Below are 25276 nucleotides of genomic sequence, written 5' to 3'. Positions count from 1 at the left end.
TAGTATTAATATTTCATATATCAGCATTTCAAAAGGAATAATTGCATATACTATAGGGGGTGCTTACTGTATGTTCATTTATGTAACACACAGCCCTAAACTATCTTTCTCCACCACCCTCCATATATTGATAGCAGGAGCGGGTATTAGGATAGCGTTTAGGTGCCACTCTCATGGCTGCCCGCAGATCGGAGCATGACTGGTGATGAAGGAGTGCGCTCTGGTCACTTGAAGGCTGTTGAATCTTGTGCTGGAGGAGAAAAACAAAAATAAATCCAAATTCATCCTCCCACCTCTTGCAAAAGTATGTGAACTGCTGTAGAATGTACATATGATTATATTTTATTCACTTAGTACATATAGTTATATTTTATTTATTTATTTATTAGATTTAAATCCTGCCCTTTCCACTGGAGACCTTGAAGCTGCTCATAGCATTTATAAAATGCAGTGGATAAATCATGCACGTTAAAACAAAACGAAGCCTGTGCAGCTGGAGCAAGAGCCTAGTGTTATCTTCACCTGGCTTCCTTTCTCTCCTGTTCCACCCTCCCCCAGGGCAGCTGGTGGTGCAAGACCATGTGGTAGAAATCTTGTTTGAGTATTTAGGGAACTGTGTTTGCGGCTGCTTTCATTCCGTTGACGTTTCCTGGGATCCAGACCATTTGCTTGCTATGGGGCATAAATTATTAGTGTAATTTATAGGTTTCTGTAATCTACATTAAAATACATTTGCTTTTGATTCTCCCCCCCCCTCCCGCCCAACAACTTGCTTAAAAAGAAAACAGCTCCAGCATAGCTCAGCTGTTAATAGGGAAACCTAACAGCTTCAGCAATGGACTTGTTAATGATACGCACCTTGCCCAGACAGAACAGAACACTGGTTCCTCAGTGTGTTAAGAGCACGGTGCTATCTAGACTAATAATGCGTTCATCAAGGGCCAAGGTCATAACGATATGAATGAGGTGAAGGCAGGTCAGAAATATATAAACTTGGAAGCTAGTCCTTAGCACTGCAACCCAATATGTGTACTTTAGTTCTCAAAATTCAGAGTTGTAGGGAAAGATTTATTCTGTATGTTACAATGATGGGCTTCTTTCCTTAAAGCATGTAAAGTTAACTATTAAGATTGAAGCATGCTTTGTACATTTGAGAACCTTAATAAATATTAAGAACATTTTTTTTTAACAGGCCCCTATTCTACAGTTGGGACGCAGGTGGTGCTGTGGGTTAAAGCCTCAGCGCCTAGGACTTGCCGATCAAAAGGTCGGTGGTTCGAATCCCTGCGGCGGGGTGCGCTCCCGTTGCTCGGTCCCAGCGCCTGCCAACCTAGCAGTTCGAAAGCACCTCCGGGTGCAAGTAGATAAATAGGGACCGCTTACCAGCGGGAAGGTAAACGGCGTTTCCGTGTGCGGCTCTGGCTTGCCAGATGCAGCTTTGTCACACTGGCCACGTGACCCGGAAGTGTCTCCGGACAGCGCTGGCCCCTGGCCTCTTAAGTGAGATGGGCGCACAACCCCAGAGTCTGTCAAGACTGGCCCGTACGGGCAGGGGTACCTTTACCTATTCTACAGTTAACACCAACTGCTTTTCTCTTATATATAGCTGGACAGGATATTCATGTACAGATACTGAACAATATTTATCTGTTTTTCATTCCACTGTTCACCACTTACGCTCTACTGTGCACCATATTGCAAAATTATTTTTCACAAATTTATTATTCTTACTTCAGTTATAAACTTTGGTGTATTTACAATTTATGTGGCTGAAGTATCAGCTCTGAATTGGAAAAATAGGCCGATTGACCCATCTGTTGCCCTCCAGATGTTTTGGACAACAACTCCCAAAAGCATGATGGTACTACTAGGAAATGTAGTCCAAAAATACTTGGAGGGCAACAGATGGGTCAAGGCTATTCCACTGGATACTCATACAAGTCAAAGATCATGACTCTACATAAAAAATTGTCCAGTAGCACCTTAGAGACCAACTAAGTTTGTTCTGGGTATAAGCTTTCGTGTGCATGCTCACTTCATGCACACGAAAGCTTATACCCAGAACAAACTCAGCTGGTCTCTAAGGTGCTACTGGACAGTTTTTTATTTATTTCAACTGCGTCAGACCAACATGGCCACCTACCTGAATGATGACTCTACACTTATAGATAGATTACTAAATCATGGTTGCAATCAACCAGTTAAAGAATCATTCATCTGTTAATTATCTGCCTTTTTTACCTGCCTATATAAAATATTGTTAAATGCAATTATATTCCTGCTATAACTCCCCCCACATCCACAATTCTACCAGCTTGCTACCTTATTATCTCTTGCTGGTCCTCATTTTCTGCCCAGAACTCCTATATCATCTCACTTCTCAAAACCCGCTTCTTCCACTAAGCCTTTGGCTTAACCCTTCTACTTTCATCCCCTACTGCAACAATGCTTTGAGTATGTGTAACAGTTGCATGCCTCCCTCGCTATGTCCTTTCTCCTCTCTTTCCACACCATCTTTTGTAAGAATTTAAGTTGTCAGTTCCATCAGACAGGGAATCTGATTTTGCACTCTGTGAGTTGATGGTGATACTATTTCAACAATAAGTAATTGTATCTGTAACTTTTATATGGATGCATTTTTGAAATATTCAGGGGAATACAACACTTAAAATTTCACAACCAAATGTATATCATTTATTGTTAGAATGAAAGAGCATATATTTTATACTAAGTTCAAAATAGTATTAAAAAGTCCTTTTATTGATACCAATTAAAATAATGACTTTTTCCAAGTTGCTTAAAAGGATTATGAGGCGAAAACTGGGGTAACATTTCCCCAGTTTTCATTTCTGGAAATGTCAAGTGTAGAACCCTCACCGACACTGAAAAACAATTTTTAAAAAACCCTCAAGACCACAGTTTTGTCTTGTATGTGTTTTTTTTAATGTGTATGATGGTCTATGTCTAATAGAAAACTATGTTCTTACAATTAACAAATTCGTTTTAATGTTCTGGATTCATAATAGGAATTGCTTTAAGAGCATGCTAGATAAAACCACAATACATGAGAAGAACATCAAACAATGTTAAGGATGTGATGAAAATACAAATGATATCTTGGGGTGTCCTGAAAGGACAGGGAGAATAATTCAGCTAGTGTTTTGAAGATCACATAGAGATTTTACATTCTGTGTTAAAATGTTCACCTATAAAACAAAGTATATTTTTAGAAGTTTGGCTTTTATTGCTTTGAGTTCTGTTTGATCATCTCTGCATGCATTTAAATATCTTTGTGCAAATTGGGAACATCTGCGTTAGTAAACTTAATAGAAAATCTCAGGTGATTTGCAGATGACTAAGGCTCTTGCTTTTCAGCTAATGTAAATCCAGCTCACTTCAATGAGGCCTGTATCAGTAAAGTGCTTTAAGTATCAGATTGTAGTGTTAAGGTTTTGCAAGGGCATGTCAGCATCTTTAAACAGAAAAGAGTTAATGTTTTCGATATTTAAAATGAAAACCAGAGACAGCTAATTCAGCTTCAGTATTATCTAGGAAACTTCGAGTACTGGTTGTCAGTAAAGTAAGCCTGTGCCAGAAAATCATGGTGCTCTTTGCCTGTGGTTTCCATACATTTGCACTGATCCCATTTTCAGCTACCATCCTTTCTTAAAAGAATATCAGTGGAATATGGGCTCAGTTTTTATGTATAGCCTGCATTTGGTTAACTGTGCTTGCTTATTATCAAATTCATAACTAAGTTTTTTTATGGAATACAGTGTACTGTATTGGCAGAGGTGTATTTTAGCTTTAAATATTAAGATTCATCAATAGTGTGTAGTATTGGTGGTGATTTAAATCAATGCCTGATAGAAAGTTCTGTGTTTGTTTCAATATGAGAATCATTCTGTTGCGTTCATGGTAGTCACCATTCATTTAAATAGTAGCCATTCATTTCAATGGAAGGACCCACTCTACTCTAAAGTAATGTATGCAAACTGGAGTCAAACTTACCCTTTAAGTTAAATGGAAACCCAACTTCAGAAGAAGGCTTATCCTCAGGACCACAGCAGGTGAGAAAAAGGGTTTAAATTCCATTTAATTTCAGGTCTTCATTCGTTCTGAACCTATTAATGATCAACCCTTCCTGCTGTTTTATTTACATTTTTAGAAACCGGCATTTTGATGCAAGAGGTGTTCATCAAGTATATTTTGGGTCACAACTCCCTCTCTCAAAATTAATGACTAAGTACTTCCAGGTGGTGCAGTTCCATGCTTGTGTCTGAACATCTGTTCCTGGAGCATATTGCTGGATTTGGACATCAGTGTTTTTACTGAAAATGCTTTAAAACCTTTGGTTGGTTGGTTGTTTTTTTAAAATCCATCATTACCAATTTGTCCCAAATTTCTTTCTGTTTACAGATTGCTGAGCCAAACCATGAAGGATCATCTGGTGAGAGTTGCAAATGAAGCAGAATTTATCCTGAGCAGACAAAGAGCTGAAGATATTCACAGGCATGCTGAATTTGAGGCAAGTCCCAAATCTTACACAACGCACTAGTATTTCATTCATACATAGTGGAGTAGTAAACTGAAACATAGGTACCACAGCTATGCCAGATTAAAAATGTAAACACATCAGGTGCCTGTGAAGTTCTGTCTTGAAAATCCCTGACCATGTTGACCTGTAAATAGTACACAGAAGCTCTGAAGCACCTGTTCTCTTGGATCCAGAGATCTTTCACAAATAGAAAAGCACTTCCACGTGTGCAAGGCAACCCTACTGAATTCCTTCAATTCCCAGGTCCTTCTGCTTCTCTGTGCACCCCATCTTGCACATCCACAGAGTTCCCTGACCCTCAGGAGCAGCTATGGGGAGAGGACGGAACTTTTAGCGGGGGTAGAAGAGACAAGAAGGACCCATTATGTGATTGGAGTTCTGCTGTATCTTCTCTGGATCCAGCCCACTTTTTTTACTTGTTGTAAACAGGGCTGCTGGTCGGAGAATAGGGATAAATTTGGGATGATTTACAATTTTGTACTTTAACATTCATAATTGACAACGATGTTCATCCAGTATAACATCTGGTATAATACAGATAAAAGGCTAACTTTAATAAAGCAGTGTGTTGTTTGTAGACTTAAATTGAACTTTGCATTATTTTTCTTAATGAAATATTCTTTAGCAATTGCACTTCCCTCTGAGTCATCAGAACAAATTTGTACTTTTCTTTTTCCATGAAGTCACTTGCGTGATTGTAGTTTGTTTAGTTTTCCTTTGTATAGGGTTGAGCTCCTACACTCTCCCTACTTAGAACACTCTCATTTTTTAAACCATTCTGACTGATTTTTTTGCACCAGTCAAATAGGTATAATATTTTACGGCAGTCTGTTTAGTCCGATGCATTCTAGCACTGGTCTCATGGATGTTTCACACCCAATTGTTGCTGCACACATACGAATTATTTCCTTCTTTATGCATCCCATGACCACATTATCCTTTTTGACGTAGCATTGCAAATGGATCTTATGAACTATAACCTTACCAGTATGATTCCTTAATCCTCTCGTGCTTATGGCTTTCAAAGATATTGTCCCTGACTGTCCTTGTTGATGTGGATTATGTTCTTTAGTCTCCCCTCCACTCCTCTACTGGAATCTTAAGTACTTGATAAAAAACATGTCGTTGGAATTAAACTAACTGATCTATCTAGATCAGGCTGCTCTTTGTATAAATTTACTCTCTAGCAATCTTTTAGCCATTTCAAAATAAAATGATTGACTGAGTAGAGCTGCTTTTGCACAATGTCTTTAGGGGGGACTGGCAGGGTAACAGCGCCTTAAAGAACCTCGCCAGAGTTTGCAGCTGGTACAGAACTGGCAATCACTAAGAAGAGTGGAGCAGCTAAGCTACTAATTTGGATCTAGAGTTAGCTGCTTCTGAATCATCATTTTTGTAAGGATCACATTTTAGATTTTCTAATTGCTACCATTTCTGTCAACCATTTCAGCATTAAAAAACAAACAAACGTGCCTTTAATTTTCTGGGGAAACCTAGTACAAATGTGTATTTGTTCACATGTGGGTTTCACACAATGACTTTTGGACAAATAAATGCCTGAGTGGCTTTCACACAAATAAATCCTTAGTCTGTTCTGTAATAGTATTTCAGTTTCCAGTGGCTCATAAAAATGTACCCATGGATATGTTACCGCCTCCAACCAAATATTTACACATATAAATATACTGCAAACAAAGTCTAAAAAGTTATTTTTTTGCTGAAGTAGTAACAAAAAAAGTATTTTATATTTTTTTATAAACCCAAACTAAATAAAAATAAGGGATAACTTATTATTGAGGGACAATGAATTACATTGACATGTATTTTGAATTTATTGGATTACTATGGCCTCCCGACCAGTTCAATACAGAACAAAAAAGAAATACACCATGAACTAGTTTTTTATTGGATTCTTCTAAGAACTAATTTTATTTTTGTTTTGCAGCTTTCTTTTACAAATGAAACATTGAGGATTTCCCTTATATATTAACACATAAACATTTGTTTAAAAATGCGTAAGAAGTGGAAAGTTTATTTTCCTGGACAGTAGTAATGTTTCTAAAGGTCATCTCTGTGGGTCTCAGGATTCATGCTGTGCATTGTTTAATAAGCTGTCTGTACTTCATCTAGACCTAGTTACCCACTCCTGCAAACAGAGATGTTGTCAGATATCTACATTGTCATTTTGTGCTAGTGAAATAGCAGACAGGTTTCATTTGTTACATCAAAAAATGAAGGGTTGGTAGACAGTCTTGTGGAGACGAAATATACATCTTTTTTAGTTCATTGCCTGATAATCATTGGAGTCTGACAAAGGTGACAACTTATACACTGGTTTTATGCAGATGCACCATGAGTGACATGGCCTCATTGATTAGGTGAATTGCTCTTCTTTTCCTGCTGCTAACATACCCCTCTGCCCTTTAACCACACTTTTTTCACGTAAGAATAGCTAAATCATGGGATTTTTTTTTTTTTACTGCATTTCAAAATGCTGCCTCTGTCAGAACTGACCACAATTTTTTATTTCTCTGTGTGTTTCTTATGTCTTTGAACTGTCTTCAGGCAGGTGTTGGTTGACACTTCTTGATCTGATGTTGCCTTGACTCTGTTATATCTCAGTGTGATGGCTGAAGGGATTTAATTCACATAATCTTGAACTTAAACAGAAGCTAGACTGCAGAAAAGACAGCACTTCTGTTATACTTATCAGAGCTGGAGGAGGCAGCCATAGTTTTCTCTATTGACCAAGCCATGTTCCTCTTGAACTCACAATATATCCATATGTTTCGGCAGAAATTAGTTTTGGAAAGAGAAGCATTATGCTGCTTGGAAAAAAAATGTGTGAAGGAATAGATAGGAGTTAAGACTCAGTCATGAACATTGCATGAATCCAAATGTAGCAGAATTATTCAGATGGGTGCAGAAAACAAACTATAACTAAAACCACGCGGTGATTTGCTGTAACTCTGCCACACTTCAGAGCAAGTTAATTCTGTTATCAAATCACGCAAACATAAGGGAATATGTTCACACATAACAATAAAATGTGATTTAACTCTTAGTACTGCTGTTTAAAATGCCCTGAAGAAAATTTTGAATTAAAAAAGTGAGATTAATTTTTATATTAAAGCACAAAACAGCACACAGTATGCATTTAGATCATCATTTTCATAATCACAAGACTATATCTTTTTAAAATATGTATCTTCTAAAGAATGAAACCAACATCTGAAGACATCTGAAGGCAGCTCTGTATAGGGAAGCCTTTCAAAGTGTAATGTTTTATTATGTTTTCATATATGTTGGAAGCTGTCCATAGTTGCTGGGGCAACCCAGTCAGATAGGTGGGATACAAATAATAAAATTATTATTATTATTATTATTATTATTATTATTATTATTATTATTATTATTATTATTATTATTATTCCATTTAAGTATTGGCAAAGAGAAAGGTTTTTTTTTGTCTGCGCTGATTTTTCTCAATGTCCACACAATCCTACTGCATGCAGGGATCCTTTGATAGTGGGTGCAATAGACTTATGAGCATTGCACAATTAATTTGGAATGAGCAATAATTTTTACGACTTCCCAGGGCTAAATCTGGAGTGACTTGAACCTGATTTTTATTATTATTTAAAGGGAAGTCTATTAAATATTCATAGATACTGTGAATGCTTATAGGTGCCACAAATACAACGTATTCTTTCATGGTTTTCAGTGAATACCTCCTGCAAAAATGGGGTGATGACACCACTGCCATGACCTCTTAAAAGTAAATGGTAAACATGCGTACTGGAAAATAGGTGTAGCACCATGTCACTTCTAGCAGGGGGGAAATTGTGAAGCACCCCAAACAGAAATGGGTCTGAATCCCTGGCAATGTCCCTTCAAGTAGTATGCATATGTTAATAACAGTCTGCATGCATTTTGGATTATGTGTTTGAGCACTAGCTGTTGGTGGTTTTATTAGGAGCTCTGAAAATCAGTGGTACAGTGATTTGCACATCAGTTTCGGGCACTTGTTGTCTACATTGACCGTCAGTGGCCTTCTAAGGTTTCAGGCTGGTCATCCTACGTGGGACCTTCTGCGTGCAAAGTGGATGCTTAATAGTCCCAACTGTGATATATACAAGAGTGATTAAGAGACAAGCATAAGAATGTTAAATATAAAGCGATGAACAAAGAAAATATAAGTGTGAATAAAATGTCGTTCATTTTATACTGCTTTGTTTGGATGTTGATGGCTTGTGACTGGCCAGTCAGTTTCTCAGTAGTATAAACAGCTGTTCTTCAAAATGCAGCATGTTTTTTACACACACACACACACACAGAGAGAGAGAGAGAGAGAGACGCAGGTTAGTTTTTGTGGTTTATAAGTAAGGCATGCATCGTTTCCTTTTTGTTGTGATGTCTTTACTTAAATTATGCATTTGTCGCAAATTGCAATAGTCTTACGTTCTGATTATTAGCAGTTTGTCAATATAACTGGGATATTCATTGGATTCTTCTTTGTTGTAAATCATATTAGGCAGCTAACTTCTCTGCATGATTGCCCTTCAATAATTAAATCTAGCATTTCCAGCTGCTGTAAAATTTGTTGCCCTTTTCCCTTCAGTTATGTTTCTTCATGCGTATTAGTTGGACTTCTCTATAGCCCTAATTTTCACCCTGTGCCAATTTATAGGCTATAGTTAAGCTGCAATAAGCTGTTCATGTTTTGGTTTATGGCTTATGTTGAATATGAATGTAAATGTAGTCATGCCTTGCTCAAAAGATACAGGTAGTTCCTAGCTTATTTCACGTGTCCCCCTTTGCAAAAATAAAATAAAATAATGTTTTCTGTGAGTCTTCCCTTATAGCTAAGCATCAGATATGCTTTATCTATTAAATTTTAGCTTTTAAGTAGCCTTGAGAAACATTTCCTGTATTGTGTTTACACACATGAACATGTTTGAACTCTCTTTTTTTTTAAAAAAAAGAAGGCAAAATAATTAAGACAATAATCATAGGAACAGTTTATTAGGAGCAACCAATCTGGAAATCAGCCCTAAGCCATTACACCTTCTTACAGCATTAGTAATACAACCATCACATAGCTGTGAGGTAGGATAGGCACAGGCCATAATTTGGGCCAGGCAGAGGTGCCAACAGGATTTCCTGGGCTGGGTATACTGTATGTGGATCGGGCCCCTACCAGATCTACATATATATGTATGTTAATGTATGTATAATAGCATACATAGTATATGTGTGTTAATATATGTATTAACATATATTAACCTAGCTTATCTCACAGAGATGCTGCAAATATAAAAGGGGGACAGAGAGGGAAACATGCACAATGTTTAGCTCCTGAGTGGAAAAGCAAAATAGAAATATATGTTACGCATATATGTTGCACATAGGTAAAGCATGGAATCAGCTCACATGGGAGACAGTGATTACCTCTGAAGAGGATTCAACAAATTTATGGAGGCCAAGGCTATCAATAGCAAGATACCACTTTGATTCATCTTACAATTTCCCTATCCTTCCCCTTTCAATAAAAAGGTAAAGGTAAAGGTACCCCTGCCCGTACGGGCCAGTCGTGTCCGACTCTAGGATTGTGCGCCCATCTCACTTAAGAGGCCGGGGGCCAGCGCTGTCCGGAGACACTTCCGGGTCACGTGGCCAGCGTGACAAAGCTGCTCTGGCGAGCCGGCACCAGCGCAGCACACGGAAACGCCGTTTACCTTCCCGCTATAAGGCGGTACCTATTTATCTACTTGTACTTTAGGGTGCTTTCGAACTGCTAGGTGGGCAGGAGCTGGGACCGAAAGACGGGAACTCACCCCACCGCGGGGATTCGAACCGCCGACCATGCGATCGGCAAGCCCTAGGCGCTGAGGTTTTACCCACAGCGCCACCCGAGTCTATATTTAGCTTGTTTGTGCATCTAAGGGATGAGGGCGGCTAATGTAAAACCCTGAACTTCAAGGAAAAAGAGGGAAAGCATTTGTAGGATCCGGCTTTTTCAGCCATACTAGACTAGTGCAGAATGTGAACAGATTCATTTTTAAAGTTTGTTTCCATACAATAAGATGTAAATAGGAGGAAACATACACTATTGGCTTGGGGGGAAATATGGCATTAAAAGGTGGGAAATAAGAGGTATTTCTTGAGATAATTTATGTGCTCTCTGTGTTTGTGTATTATGCATGTAGAACAATTGCAAGTGAGGCTTCCAGACATCTGGAGAAATCTCTGTCCCTAAACTGTAGGGCTGCACTGACTTTATTATTATTCAATTTTTTGGGGGGGGGGGGAAGCATTTCATCTTAACATGTTGTGTTAAGGGTTTTCCATGTTTACTCAAGCTCCAAATTGCAACTGTTAAGGGCAATGTAGATACTGGTATGGTACCCAGTGATAATTCAGGCTTCCCCACTATTTGGAGCTAGATGGCTGTTAACAGCTGAAGAGTGAGCAGTGCGGTTTATAGATGCATCAGGCATAATATATTAGCTGCGTAGGTAAAGAGTGTTTGGGGAAGCTGCACGTGAAGAAATTCTGACTGGAAGTTCACCACACATTGCTGTGGTGGGGGAACGACATTGCATTTTATTGATGCATCAGGCAGAAATTCGTATTTGTTTACATCCCTGATAAATACAGACACTAGCTGGGGGGGCAGTTTGGCTTGGTTGCCCACTTGCTGATCCAGAGGCTTTTTAATTTATATCCCTCCCCTTGCCTTTCAAACTGTTTTTACTCATCTGTAATTTCTTCTCCGCCACTCCTTTCACACTTAATTTGTATCTTATCCCATGCACCCAAACTGCCACATTCTTTCATTTTTCCTATAACGTTAATGTCAAATTATTATTGGTTTTACTTTATAAATTACAGTGGTACCTCAGGTTAAGTACTTAATTCATTCCGGAGGTCCGTACTTAACCTGAAACTGTTCTTAACCTGAAGCACCACTTTAGCTAATGGGGCCTCCTGCTGCCGCCGCACCGCTGGAGCACGATTTCTGTTCTCATCCTGAACAAAGTTCTTAACCTGAAGCACTATTTCTGGGTTAGCGGAGTGTGTAACCTGAAGCGTATGTAACCTGAAGCGTATGTAACCCGAGGTACCACTGTATCTTTTACCTCTTTCTGACTTCCATTAGCATCTTCTCTCTGCCTTTCCCCAAGATGTGGGATATCTTCCTCACTTGTGTATCCTCCCCAGATTTTTCTGACTTTAGCTACCATACAGGAAGATGCTGGTGCTGGTAATCAGGTCCAACCAAAAGGCTATAGCTCAGCCTTGGGGAATCAGCTGAACCCCTTTGCGCTCTACTGAATCTTCTCTCACAACAGGTTCATACTGAGCATATGAGGGGGGAATCCTTTGAATTCTCATTGCCTACAAATATGACTTTTTAATTTAGCTGGTTTGTGAAATTCAATAATTCATGTGGTGCTTACACATGAATGTAAAGGGATGAACAAACTAGCTACTTTCTTGTTAAGTTTCGCAGGAATTAATAAAAAATACTATTTAAAAGATGGAATTGAAAAAAATAAAGACATTGCTGGATTTGGATCAGTGTAATTCAAAAAAGACTAATGGGTTGTTTTAAAAAGGATGACAGTGTTTGCTGAAGCAGCATGACGTTATGGTAGAGACTTCCTTTTGTAAAAGATCTTCTGCTTTAAATTCTGAAGAAGCTAGTAATGGTTATGCTTTTTATATAATAATTATCATATGTTGTTAGCTACTAACTATGAAGAAGGTATATTTCAATTATGGTCAACAACATTTTCAGCATTATTTTTTTTAAACTGGGATAATCTTGTAACAGTACAATGGGGGTCGGTGGAATGCTTTGTTTGTCAGCTGAATAATAATTTAAAAATACAATAAAGTTTAGCATTCCCTGCCAAAACTGAGCCAGGCCAATGTTTAAGTAGGAAGAGAGGGGTTTATTCAAGATATATGTATGGGCGCAACTAGATGTTACATAGCAGATCCACAATCTGGATTTCCCTTCCTGATTTCTGTTATTTTTGTTTACTTTAAACAATTTGCATCCTGCCCTTCAAAAACTTTTTTTTAAAAAAAATTTGCCTTAAATCATACTAAGATTAAATCAATGGAAACCAGCAACAGTAAGACTGGAATCCTATAGGATCTTTTAGATCTCCTCCTATGAGGACAGAAAGAGAGGTCTTCCATTGGAGAGGAAGATATGACTCCACAATACTCCTTCTACCTCCAGAAACCTCTGCATCCTTTGCCTTACTCAACACAAGAGCTCTGTTAGTAGATGCAAAGTGGAATAGCATTCCCAGTTACCCAGCGTACCCTCTTGGTGTGTGTATGGCATTGTGTTTCCCCCCTATCATTGGAAACAATTGAAGACAGTGGGAGGGAAATTGAATGGCTCTCTCTCTCCCACAGCTTGAAATGGACAAATGTGGATGGAAGTTCATTAAAGGTAAAGGTAAAGGGACTCCTGACCATTAGGTCCAGTCGTTGCCAACTCTTGGGTTGTGGCGCTTTATTGGCCAAGGGAGCCAGCGTACAGCTTCCGGGTCATGTGGCCAGCATGACTAAGCCACTTCTGGCGAACCAGAGCAGTGCACGGAAATGGCGTTTACCTTCCCACTGCAGCAGTACCTATTTATCTACTTGCACTGGCGTGCTTTCAGACTGCTAGGTTGGCAGGAGCTGGGACCGAGCAACGGGAGCTCACCCCGTCGCGGGGATTCGAACCACTGACCTTCTGATCAGCAAGTCCTAGGCTCTGTGGTTCATCCACCTTCAGTTCTCCCTCCCTCACTCCCTCTTTGGATTGATCTGTAGAAATGTATAGTAAAATAGTATGTAAGAGTAGCATAAAACCAATTTATCAAGTAAAACTATTAAAAGGCCTGGGTTTTGAGATCAAGTAAATAACTTTGCAAGATGTTAACATTTTTTTTGGGGGGGGAGGGTTGCATCAGATCATGATTATTATATTGCTGGGGGAGGGCCTTGCTGCGCCTTGCCCAGCATACTTTCCTCTACAGAGCAAATAGCAACTTCAGGAGAAGGGAAAACAGCACGGGTCAGAAGAACCAAGACTCTGATCTGATGCAGGGATGCAAGGGAGCACAGGATATGCAAAGATGCAGCTGTAGAAACTGGTAATCTTTGCCAGCTGCTATTAACTTCTTCAAAAGCAAAACAGGGGATATCCATAAATTCTGTATATCTCCCATATAACTTCTAGCTGAACCCTAAGAACAATTTCTCATTAGTGGAGATCTGTGTGAGTGAACAGTGATGTGTCTCACAGTGTTCAGGGCCCCTGGAATATTTGAGAGGGATCCAAAAATGAGACATGCTTAATGCATCTTCTGTTATGTCCATGTAAAATCCTTCAGAGTATTGCTGGCAAGTGATCAATCTATCACATTTGAATTCTGCGCTTCCAATCGGGAGCTTGGTGTGGCACTAAGTTATCCCATTTTATTCTCACTGCAGGACTGTGAGTTTTGGAGGATAAAAGAGTTCCTGGCTCATGGCCACTTGATGAGCTTCATGAGAATTTGAACCCTTTCCCAGTTTAGTTCCAACAACTCTGTCTGCAACACTGCACACTTCCTGTATGATGTAAATGTATGTTTAGTGCAGATACAGCAGCATGGCTGATGTCTGACGTTGAATAGTCCTCTTCATAGAATAAGAAAGAGAAGGAGCATTGTTGGTATTGTACTTCCTTGATCTATGTGTCTGGGTTGTTGACTTGCTGCTGAGAAATAACTGTTCCATATTAAGTTGTCTGTAAGCAAGAATAAATTTTCCTGTGGGACATAATTGATAAATCTTAGTAGATTTCTCATTTTTTTCCTGCTCCATTATCAAAGTGCTGGTAGAATTTTAGCTATAGGTGATCATAGGGAGTGACCTAAATTGATTTAGCCGGCTCTGTGACCATACCTTGCCTCTGTGCTTTGTGTCACTACACAGCTACACTATGGCGGCTCCAAATTTATCTAGTATGGACTGGTTAAGGACCTGTAAGAAAGAATCCAAAGAGTAGTTCTAGTAGGGGCATAAAGTTGTAACAAACCTTTAATTAATTAGAGCCTATTTTCTAATGTCCACTTGTCCTAAAGTCTAATTTGTGTCAGAAACTTGCCCATTCCAAACCAAGAGAGACCCTCTCTGTGGAAAAGTCCTGGGGCCTTGCATAGAATCACAGTATAGATAAAAACCCTAAGGGACCCTCAAATGTCCTAAGGTAGTGGAGTGCCTCATGTCATGCATGTCTCACCTGAGCCACCTGATCATAGCCCAAGCCCTGAGTCTCAAATTTCATCCTACACTCAAGCACAGAGTTGGCATATGTGTGCCTGCCTTCCTGCCTGCCTGCCTGCAGGGTCTATGTATGACTAGAGGTCTCCTTAGATGCAAGGCCTTTTTGGGAGGAGGGAAAAGACTCCACTGTGAATAGCAGCCCAGCAGATGACCAGGAAGAAGAGGAGCTAGCAGTGAGGATTTAAGTCTTTCCGTCGCCTCTGGAGCCTTGCTAGATTAAAAGCTTGTTGTTGAGCTCATAGCCTCCAGCTCCGGAACTTACACAGCTCTGGAACTCCCTACTTAGCCTCAGCTCCCTCATTTGGTACTGATCATGGGCAGTTTGTTTAAGCACCATCGATATATTGAATAATAGATTGGGCATGGTGACTGGTAGGAAGGGAAGGAATGTAGGAATAGAAACTATTAAAAGTAGGGCAACATACTGTGCTAGATTTGAATGTGATCGCAGGTACTTTACTGGCACAGGCTACTAGATTGTATATCAACAGTTTTTCCCCCCATCCTACATTTGCCTTCCTGCAACTGACACTCCACAATTGGCAACCAAGGATAGTTCAAACCTTATCATAAACGGCTGCTGCTTTTATTTCTACTTCTGTTTTCTCAAGGTATGTTTTTAACGTTTCAAGTCTCACTTACCTTAGAATTGCAAAAAGGCATTCTTAGATTGAAGCATTCTTAACTAACCTTTTAATCTAAAAGAGTAGCGTTGCCTGCCAGTTCAAAGCCCTTCATGGCATGGGACCTAGGTATTTGTAAAAGTGCCTTTCCCATTATCTGCCAACCCATGCCGTAAGATTTTCTGATGGTTCTGTTGTCAGCCATGGTCAATTATGTGATGATGCAGTGCAAGTGCCTCTCCGTTATGACACCCCACTTGTGGAATTCCTTCTTTTGTAGGCACAATTGTCCCCCTTGCTGGAACCTGTTTGACATCAGCTGAAGACATCTCTGTTTCTTTTGGTTTTGGTGGAAGGTGTTGGTTGGTTGTTCTGTTAGCTATAGCTGCTGAATTTGCATAAGAATCACTGTATTAGTAGGTGTGTGGTTTTAATGTTGATGTTTTGATACATGTATTAATGTTTTGCACTTCCTTGGGAACCTTTGGTGAAGGCAGGTTCAGAAATGTATTAAATAATAATTGCAAAAAATACATCCACAGATATAAACCACAATACATTTAAGCATGGTTTTGAATTAAACATGAAGTATACATGCTAGTTTTAACCAATTGTGCAAATGTAATAGGAAGGAATGCTTTCATTTAAAGAAATCTCTAGTAAGTCAATACAGTACACCCAAATTATCTTTCAGCTTGAAAGTGCTAATAACAAAATGGCTGTTTAAACAGGTTTTAATTCCAGTAAATGTTCAGTCAGTATTTATAATGCCAAAATTACTAAAAACATAAATATCCTTAGATTCTTCTATCAAGCCATGAAGAAGTGAATTATTGAAAAGATAAAAATAAATTTGTTTGCTTTCTGTCAGAGTTCATATCCACAGCCAACCTTGATAGAAGACCAGAATGATTTAGACAAGTTTGCTTTGGAGATTCATAACATATGCTTGCTGGACAGAATTGAGTTATCTGTGCTCTGGAGAGTAAGTTATTGTAGCAGGAGCTGACAGAGATGAAGATAACTGAGGGAAATTCAATTACCTTTTAGTGTTTTCCTTCTAATAGGATTCTTAATGTGAAAAAGATCCTTAGATGATGCGCCTCTGTTGCTTGGTGAGATCTACTTTGATACGTGCCTCCAGAATAAAGTGAACTCTCCTTTCTAGGCCTTCATTAGGAATGAAGCATGTGACTGCTTCTTAAATGTTGTATTAGATTTCAGGGATTAGATCAAACATTGTCAGTGGTAGACCACATATTCTTCCTTAAAATGCTGCTTTTTAGTTTAGAAAACTATGAAATAAAAGGATTTCATGTACATTTGCTGGTCCTTATCTACCACTATTGTTATGTTGAATCCTTTTGCTAAATACACTTCAACAGTACTTCCTGTATTGAGCAGTGAGACTGAAATTAGTTCTTTTTCAGGTACCTAGGCTCTCTATGAAAGAAGTACAGTTCTTTTGAATGAACTGTTTGCTACATGTTTGTGAGAACCTAGGTCAAATATATTGCCTTAAATAATATCTGAATGAGATATTTTACAACAGTTTCTTGTTTTTCCTCTTTTCCCCGGCAACAACTGTTTGTTGTGTGAGGCAGCCTGATAAGACTTCAACAACGACAGTCTTCCTTATATGGACACAGAGAATACAGCAGCAAAGTTAGACCAAAAGTATAGTTTATTTAGGTCCCTGAATTTAGTTGCTAAAAGAGAAAACTGAGAAGGAACATGGTGGCTGGAATGCACTCAGAGGCGTAGGCAACTCATCTTGGCATTAAGACTACCAGAGTAGATTATTCTTCTCCTCCTGTCTGCCTATGATAATGCCATTCTTAAGAGTATAAGCACTGTATACTTATTAGGAAGTTTTTAAAACAATCGTTCAGCTTAAGTAGGGTAGAGGTAAAATTATACGTCTTAACCTGTTATCAATATTGTGTTTCTACCTTGCCATGTAGAAACTTTCAACCCATAAGTAATTGTCACAAGTGACTGTTGCTTTGCACAGGCATTTTGCCACATCTACCCATGTATGTACAAAGGAGCCATGGCTTAGTGTGGCTTTATAAAACATTTCTATCTATTGGTGGGTTGCATGTATACACAGAAGTATATCCTTTGTGAGGAATTTGTAGAGCATACCTTGGCTCTCACTTTATCCAGATCAAAGTATTTTTGGATATGACTGATTTTCTTTTCAGGTTTTGAGCTGTATAAATATGGCTCAGCCCTGCAGTCAGTTCAAAAAAAGAGGATCTTGGGGAAAGATAGCACCATAAGAAAGTATATTCCTTTCAGTGTTCTAGCTTGACTGATTTGATGAAAGCATGATGTACTGTGAGGGGGCGAAGCAGTTAATATGATTAGCTGTAATTTAGTTATCGTAAACACATTTGCAATCTGATTTTGTAACTGATGTAGTTTTCTTCTTTTGGGTACTCTGTATGTACTTGAGCAGAAAATAAAAACATCTTAGTTTGTGTAATGGGCCACCGATAACAGTAAACATTTGTGTGTGTCTGTGTGTGTCTGTATCTTTCAAAAACAATGTAAAATATTTAGTAAGCACACTCTTTTTTGCAAGAGGGATGTAGTTTTTTAAAAGCTTGTGTTTATTTCTGATTTTAAGCTAGAGTAGAGGTCCCCCCCCATAGGTTTGTTGATTTGTTGTTTCTGTCTGGCCACAAGTTGTAGCTGCTTGTGTATTTTAGAATCCTAATATCATGAAGTTTCTGATTACCTGCCAGCAACTTCTGTTAGTTTTGGGTTGCCTTGTGTGAGCAGAAGAACAATTTTTCATCTAACCTTCCCCTGCCCACTGATTTCCCTCTTCTAACTACAGTCTGCATGTCCCATCTCCTACCATTCTGGAAATCCTTACCAGCCCTCAGGTAGGTTTTGGAAGAGACAGGAAGCAACAGTGGAGGGGAAGGAATTGGGTTTTTAACATGAGCAGAACTCACTCTCCACTTACCAGAATCCTTCCTGCTTGAATATTTTTGGCAGTAATCTTTAGCAGTAATCTTGTGTCATGGACGTGAAGAAACTTTGTAAGCCTAATGTCATGTACTCTTTACAAAAGAGAAGTAGTAGCTCTGTATTCTGCTCTTTGTGTGTGTCACCTTGTTTAAACTCAGTGTTTCATAGTTTTAAGCATACAAATAAATGCCAGGAAGGTTCGCTACCGTATTTCCTTTTAATAGCTACAATATAGCTACAGTACAGCAATAGAAGAAGAATTTGTTTTATTATCCCCAGAGGGGTGGCCATATTGCGTTGGGGGGGGGGAAGGAGTTTTGTGCTGCTTGATGGACTAACACATTTATTTCGGCATCAGCTTTTGTGGGCTGCTGTCCACTTCCCCAGATGAGTGATACGACCAACGATCCAACCACACCTGACTCATCAGACAGAGTCACAACTTAAGAATTTCCATCAGCATTTCTCAAACTGCACTACCCACCCAAAGAAGGTTGTTGGTGGGGCAGGAAGAGAGAGAGAAATAGTTCCACAAGGCTAGACTGGTACTTAGGAACAACCTACTACAGTAGAGAAAAAGACAGAACATTACTTGTCACTTAACGGTTTTCAGCTGAAACCAATGGGACAATGACACTTCCCTCTCACAGACCTTTGATGGTAGGGAGTTTACAGACAGGCACCAACTAAGACAGCTACTCATCAGCAACTACAGACACATAGTGATATAGCAGAGATAGGAACACAGGGACTACCGTAACTGCTGCTGCAGACTCAGATAAGAATAAGGATGCCAACTGTGTCCCCATGTCTACTGTGGCACCACTGTTACAGGGTTTCAATGTGTCATCCACCTTGTCAGGGATCCAGTCACTCGTTCATCTTCCAGTCAACAGTGCGGCCGCAGCTTTTTGAGCCAATTGAAGTTTCTGAACACTTTTCAAAGGCAGCTCCACGTAGAGTGTGTTATATAGTAATCCAAACATCCTGCCTGAAGAGTTCTGAAGAACTTGGAAGCTTGTTTGCTGTTTTGTCACACTTTTGTGACACAAATCTGTCTGGAACGTGTCCTTGAACTGTGATAATTCCTCGTGTGTGTGTAAGGAATGTAGTCTAGTGTACAAAGATTAAGGCACCATCCATTGCTCCGCCTACTTTTGCATCTGGCCCAATCCACTTTTTCCCACTCTGCCCCACCCACAATTAACATGTGGACCCTAGGTGGTGAACCATGAAGTGAAGTGGCCCTCAGGATGGAAAAAAAAACCTACTTCAATTTTAGTTGGTCTTAATACAGTCGTACCTTGGAAGATGAACAGAGTCCGTTCTGGAAGCCCAATCGACTTCCAAAATGTTCAGAAACCAAAGCACTGCTTCTGATTGGCTGCAGGAAGCTCCTGCAACCAATTGGAAGCTGCGGAAGACACGCCGGACATTCAGCTTCTGAAAATCGTTTGAAAACCGGAACACTCACTTCCGGGTTTCGATCGTTCGGGAGCCGATTTGTTCGGGAGCCAAGGCATTCAAGATCCAAGGTATAACTCTATAAGATATTGCCGCAGTATGATTTTTGCATTGTCTTTGTTAGAATTCTACTATTTGTCTAATTGGTGCCTGCCTTATGGAGCATCTACCTTTCAGTGAGGACACAGAGAAAGCAACTTCCTTAAGCACAAATTAAATCTCAGAGGAAGTGGAATAGAAAAATTATTAAATTGAACATGCATTCCTAGCTATATGCTTATTTCCTTCTGTTACCTATAGAAAACATATTCTTATCGTCATGTAAAAATATCAACCCTCTTTTGACTAGCACCAGTATATCACATTACTGTCCTTTATAGAAATTCCTTGTACTGATTATAATTCTTCTAATCATGAGATAGTCTTAACACTATTTTCTAAAGACCCTGGGGTGTGGAGGGGGGCTACTTTTACTATGTTAATAATAACCAGGACCCCCTATATATGGCAAAGCAATGAGACCACAACAGATTTCTGTAACAAATAGCTTTCGAAAAAAGTTAATTTATATGCAGATCCTGAATCTTCAGATCCGTTAAGGGCTAGATAAATGATGATGATGCAGAGGGCGGAGGCTGCAGGTTGCAGAGATGAAAAGCCAATACATTGTATTCAGTCCATTAAAACAAGAAGAAATAGAAAAGATACCTTGATAAGTGTTCTGCCTGTGTTAACCTTGATGGCTATTATCGGGGGAGGGGAAAGGGGGCATGCTGCTATATCTATTTCATTGGCTTGGGCTTTTTCATGCTGAAAGAAATCAATACTTTGAGTCGTTGGATGACAGAAGCATCACTTCAGAATTGAAGGTGGCTGTCAGACATTGTCATTGGTTGACTTTTGTTTGCTATTGAGGTTTTAAGCTTTCATTTTTCTAAGTCTTATTCAGGAGCTTTGGAAGATTTCCCTGGGTGGCATTTCTAGTTCAGACTTTAAACGGGAGGTTAAAGGTCAAGTGCAAAAGATCTAACAGAAAAACACAGGAGCTTGTTCCATTTACTAAAATCTGTGGTTCGGATGGGAATTTGCATTTGCAGGTGGTATGTTTTTGCTTCCCCTCAGATTGCTTTTTCTCTTCTTAATGATACCCTTATGGGAAATGGTTAGTAATCATTAGCTTGGATATAGTTTTTTTTAAAAAAAAACAACACACACCCTCAACTTAGTATTATTCAACGTAGTATAGGAATATTTAACATTACACTATTATTTGTTGTGGAGCTGAAAATAGATGCATACACAGAAACATTTGTTTTCAAACATTTCTCTGTTTCTCTATACTTCTAGGAATATCCTAGTAGACTGGAAAAATCATTAGTCAAAGGAGGAAATTCCCTTATTTCTCCATCCTTAATTGTTTTTCATACGAATTGTTGTTTTCCTTGATTTTTACCATGTCTCGACTGCTCTTTTCGTAACACATTTTATATGGCATTTTATCAGTGCTTATTTTCTGGGGATACTCAGGGGTATGTAGTACTGGCACCTTCCCCCCCCCCCAAATGATAAAGTGTGGCACTTACTGTAATAACTTCATTGTGAGTACTGGCTCCTTTTTTTCAAAAAAGAAAAAAAGCACTGCATTTTATTATAATAAGGTCAATTATACTATCTTTTTGTTGAAAACCCACCAGTTTAATATTGTTCCTATAGTATTAAACACTTGAATACCTTTATAGGAGCTGACGTAGTATAACCAAAAGTTAAATTCCTATTTAAGCTCTGACTTGTTGTTGTTGTTGTTGTTTAGTCGTTTAGTCGTGTCCGCATGGACCAGAGCACGCCAGGCACTTCTGTCTTCCACTGCCTCCCGCAGTTTGGTCAAACTCATGTTTGTAGCTTCGAAGACACTATCCAACCATCTCGTCCTCTGTCGTCCCCTTCTCCTTGTGCCCTCCATCTTTCCCAACATCAGGGTCTTTTCCAGGGAGTCTTCTCTTCTCATGAGGTGGCCAAAGTATGGGAGCCTCAGCTTCACGATCTGTCCTTCCAGTGAGCACTCAGGGCTGATTTCCTTAAGAATGGATCGGTTTGTTCTTCTTGCAATCCATGGGACTCTCAAGAGTCTCCTCCAGCACCATAATTCAAAAGCATCAATTCTTCGGCGATCTGCCTTCTTTATGGTCCAGCTCTCACTTCCATACATCACTACTGGGAAAACCATAGCTTTTACTATACGGACCTTTGTTGGCAAGGTGATGTCTCTACTTTTTAAGATGCTGTCTAGGTTTGTCATTGCTTTCCTCCCAAGAAGCAGGCGTCTCTTAATTTCGTGGCTGCTGTCACCATCTGCAGTGATCATGGAGCCCAAGAAAGTAAAATCTCTCACTGCCTCCATTTCTTCTTCTATTTGCCAGGAGGTGATGGGACCAGTGGCCATGATCTTTGTTTTTTTGATGTTGAGCTTCAGACCATATTTTGCACTCTCCTCTTTCACCCTCAATAAAAGGTTCTTTAATTCCTCCTCACTTTCTGTCATCAAGGTTGTGTCATCTGCATATCTGAGGTTGTTGATATTTCTTCCCGCAATCTTAATTCCGGCTTCGGATTCATCCAGCCCAGCCTTTCGCATGATGAATTCTGCATATAAGTTAAATAAGCAGGGAGACAATATACAGCCTTGTCGTACTCCTTTCCCAATTTTGAACCAATCAGTTGTTCCATATCCAGTTCTAACTGTAGCTTCTTGTCCCACATAGAGATTTCTCAGGAGACAGATGAGGTGATCAGGCACTCCCATTTCTTTAAGAGCTCTGACTTAGTATATGAAAATTAAGCCAATGAACTACTCTCAACATGTTGGGTTATATTCAGCATCATGTGAGCAAATTGGATGGGACTTTCCCATTCTGTCTGCCTCCCTATGCCACCAAAACTGCTCCAAAGGATCCTGCAACCCTATACAGCAGATTTTGGCAGTGTGCAGGAGGCTGTGTGTGTGTGTGTGTGTGTGTGTGTGTGTGTGTGTGTAAAAAGGAAAGTCCTGCTGTGCAAACAAAAGTCTGTTGCATGAGTAGGCTGATACCACTGGATGTCACCCACTATTAACATAAACTCTAGAGTCATAATTATTCTTTCTTTGATTACATCTTCTGAAAGTACTAGGGGCTGCTTACCCTGCTCACATTGCTTGCCTATCACATTGGCTTACCTGGTCTTGATGGGGATAAAGAAGCAGTTAGTTGGTTGGATGCGCTAGCCTTCATAATAATAATAATAATAATTTTTATTTATACCCTGCCTCCCCAGCCAAGGCCGGGCTCATTGTAATGTGAAACAATGTGAAACAAATCAAATGGTGCACAGATGCATTGAACAGACAAAAGAATGTGCATCTTCACACAGCACATAGTTAAACTATGATATTTGTTACTGTAAGATGGCTATCAACTTGGATGCAGTGTTCAAAACTCCTATTGTTCTAGGGTGCATTTTGTGACAGGGAATTTCATTAGTGCGAGCAGTTTCTGAGCTCTGGGCGCAGTAGTACACCTAATATTTCAGATTAAAACTGCAGAGTGGAAGGAAAGGAGGACCTTTTTCTGTCTCCCCCACTTTCAGCTACTCTCTGAAGGCTGGAGAAGAGAATATAAGGGGGTGGGCAGGGGACACCATGTGAAAAATGAACATAATATTTTAGCTGCAGTTCATTCATTTTCAGCTTTGTATTCTTGTTATAAAAAAGTGTGCCTAGACATTCCATTGTTGTGCCCATAACCTAGGTTTAAGGTGCCATTTAGATCCTAGCTTTCATATCTCAGTTTCTAAGACTGCTTGGATGACTTTAGAAGGGTATCTAAGGTTCTCAGTGGCTATGGCACTTCCACAGTCAAAGGCAGCATGAATGCCAGTCGTAGGGTGGGGGGCAGGGGTCCAGCAGTAGAAGAGACCAAGTGTTTCATATATGAACCTACCATTGACCAACACTTGCTTCTTCTTGGTATATGAGAGTTACTGACGCTGGCTTCCTATTCTGTTTTTTTGAATGTCATGTTCCCAAACCATAAAGTGTTCTCAAATAAAATTCAATGTGCATACTTATTTAAGAGTTAATTGCATTATCACCAACCCCTTCTTAAAAAGGAACTTGGGTGCATCATGTATTTACAAATTCCTCTAGGTCTGGGGTTGAGAACCCTTTGACCTTCTAGATGTTGGGGACTCCGACTAAAATCAGCCCCAGCTAAGCCAAAGGCTAAGTGTGAACAAGTGGGTATTCACAATAAAAATCACAGCTACTTTGCTGCTCCCTGCATCCTGCTCCTCCTACACCACCTAGAACTAAGACATGATTTGGTTAAACTTGATGTCTGAACCTGAACTCATGGTCTGTTTCCCACTGACAAATCACAAATGGTTTGCCAAGAATAAACCTTGACTATAGCTTGTAATTTTTCAGAAGCAAGACAAACCATGAGCCTAGGTTCAGGCAAAACACTAACCCAAACTGTGGCTTAACTGTGGGTAGTGTGGTGGTAATGGGACCATGGTAGGAGCAAAGTAGCTGTGATTTACCTGCATACTCCCCCCTCCATGTTTGTTTATCTTTTTTTTAGTACAGATATCATGGCATTTTACCTGCATACTTGTGCAATCACACATAGACTTGGTTTGACTTAGTGTTATGTGTGATCTGGGTCTGTATCTTGTTGCAGAAATTCTATGTGGAGAGTCTAGTAACTTTTTCTTTGTTGACAGAACTGAGTACAGAAGTGCACAGTATTTAACATGTTTTTCTTTGTCCTCTCTTCCCCACTTCAGTCATTGTCGGCCCAGTATTCTGCAGATAAGCGAGACGATGAGAAGATGTGTGATCATTTGATAAGGGCGGCCAAGTATCGAGATCATGTGACAGCAACTCAGCTAATACAGAAAATCATCAACATTCTGATGGATAAGCATGGAGCCTGGGGCAATTCTGCACCAAGGTAAACAGATCTTTAACATTTGGCAATATGTGGATGTGTCTGGTATCACTGGTCCTGAAAGGACAGTGTTAACACTAAAATTAGATTTAAACTAACAAAAAAGCAACTGATTCATTTCTACAACTTGATCATTTTTTGACTCTCAGGTTTTCCATAATGTCTTTTAAATAGAACGGAGTGCCTGTGTTTAGATGTTCATTTGAGTACAAGAAGGCGGAAGTAACGATATATCTAATAAGGTGATCCAGAAACCAAAGTTGTCTCAGTGACCCACCTTTTGATTGAGATCTATATAACCAGCTTGTAAATTATCT

At 39.5% G+C, this 25276-nt stretch overlaps 1 protein-coding gene across 1 annotated transcript in view; it reads left to right on the top strand.

The window, feature by feature from the left end:
- Positions 1-25276, top strand: part of LRBA (LPS responsive beige-like anchor protein) — a 363867-nt gene that overhangs the window by 126299 nt on the left and 212292 nt on the right. Inside the window, 2 exon segments of the mRNA XM_081926283.1 lie at positions 4420-4528; positions 24796-24962. Of these exon segments, the coding sequence (XP_081782409.1) occupies positions 4420-4528; positions 24796-24962 (276 nt within the window).

This window comes from Podarcis melisellensis (genome assembly GCF_964234715.1).
Source record: "Podarcis melisellensis genome assembly, chromosome: 9".
Classification (NCBI taxonomy): domain Eukaryota; kingdom Metazoa; phylum Chordata; class Lepidosauria; order Squamata; family Lacertidae; genus Podarcis; species Podarcis melisellensis.
This window is presented reverse-complemented; position numbering and strand designations above follow the sequence as displayed.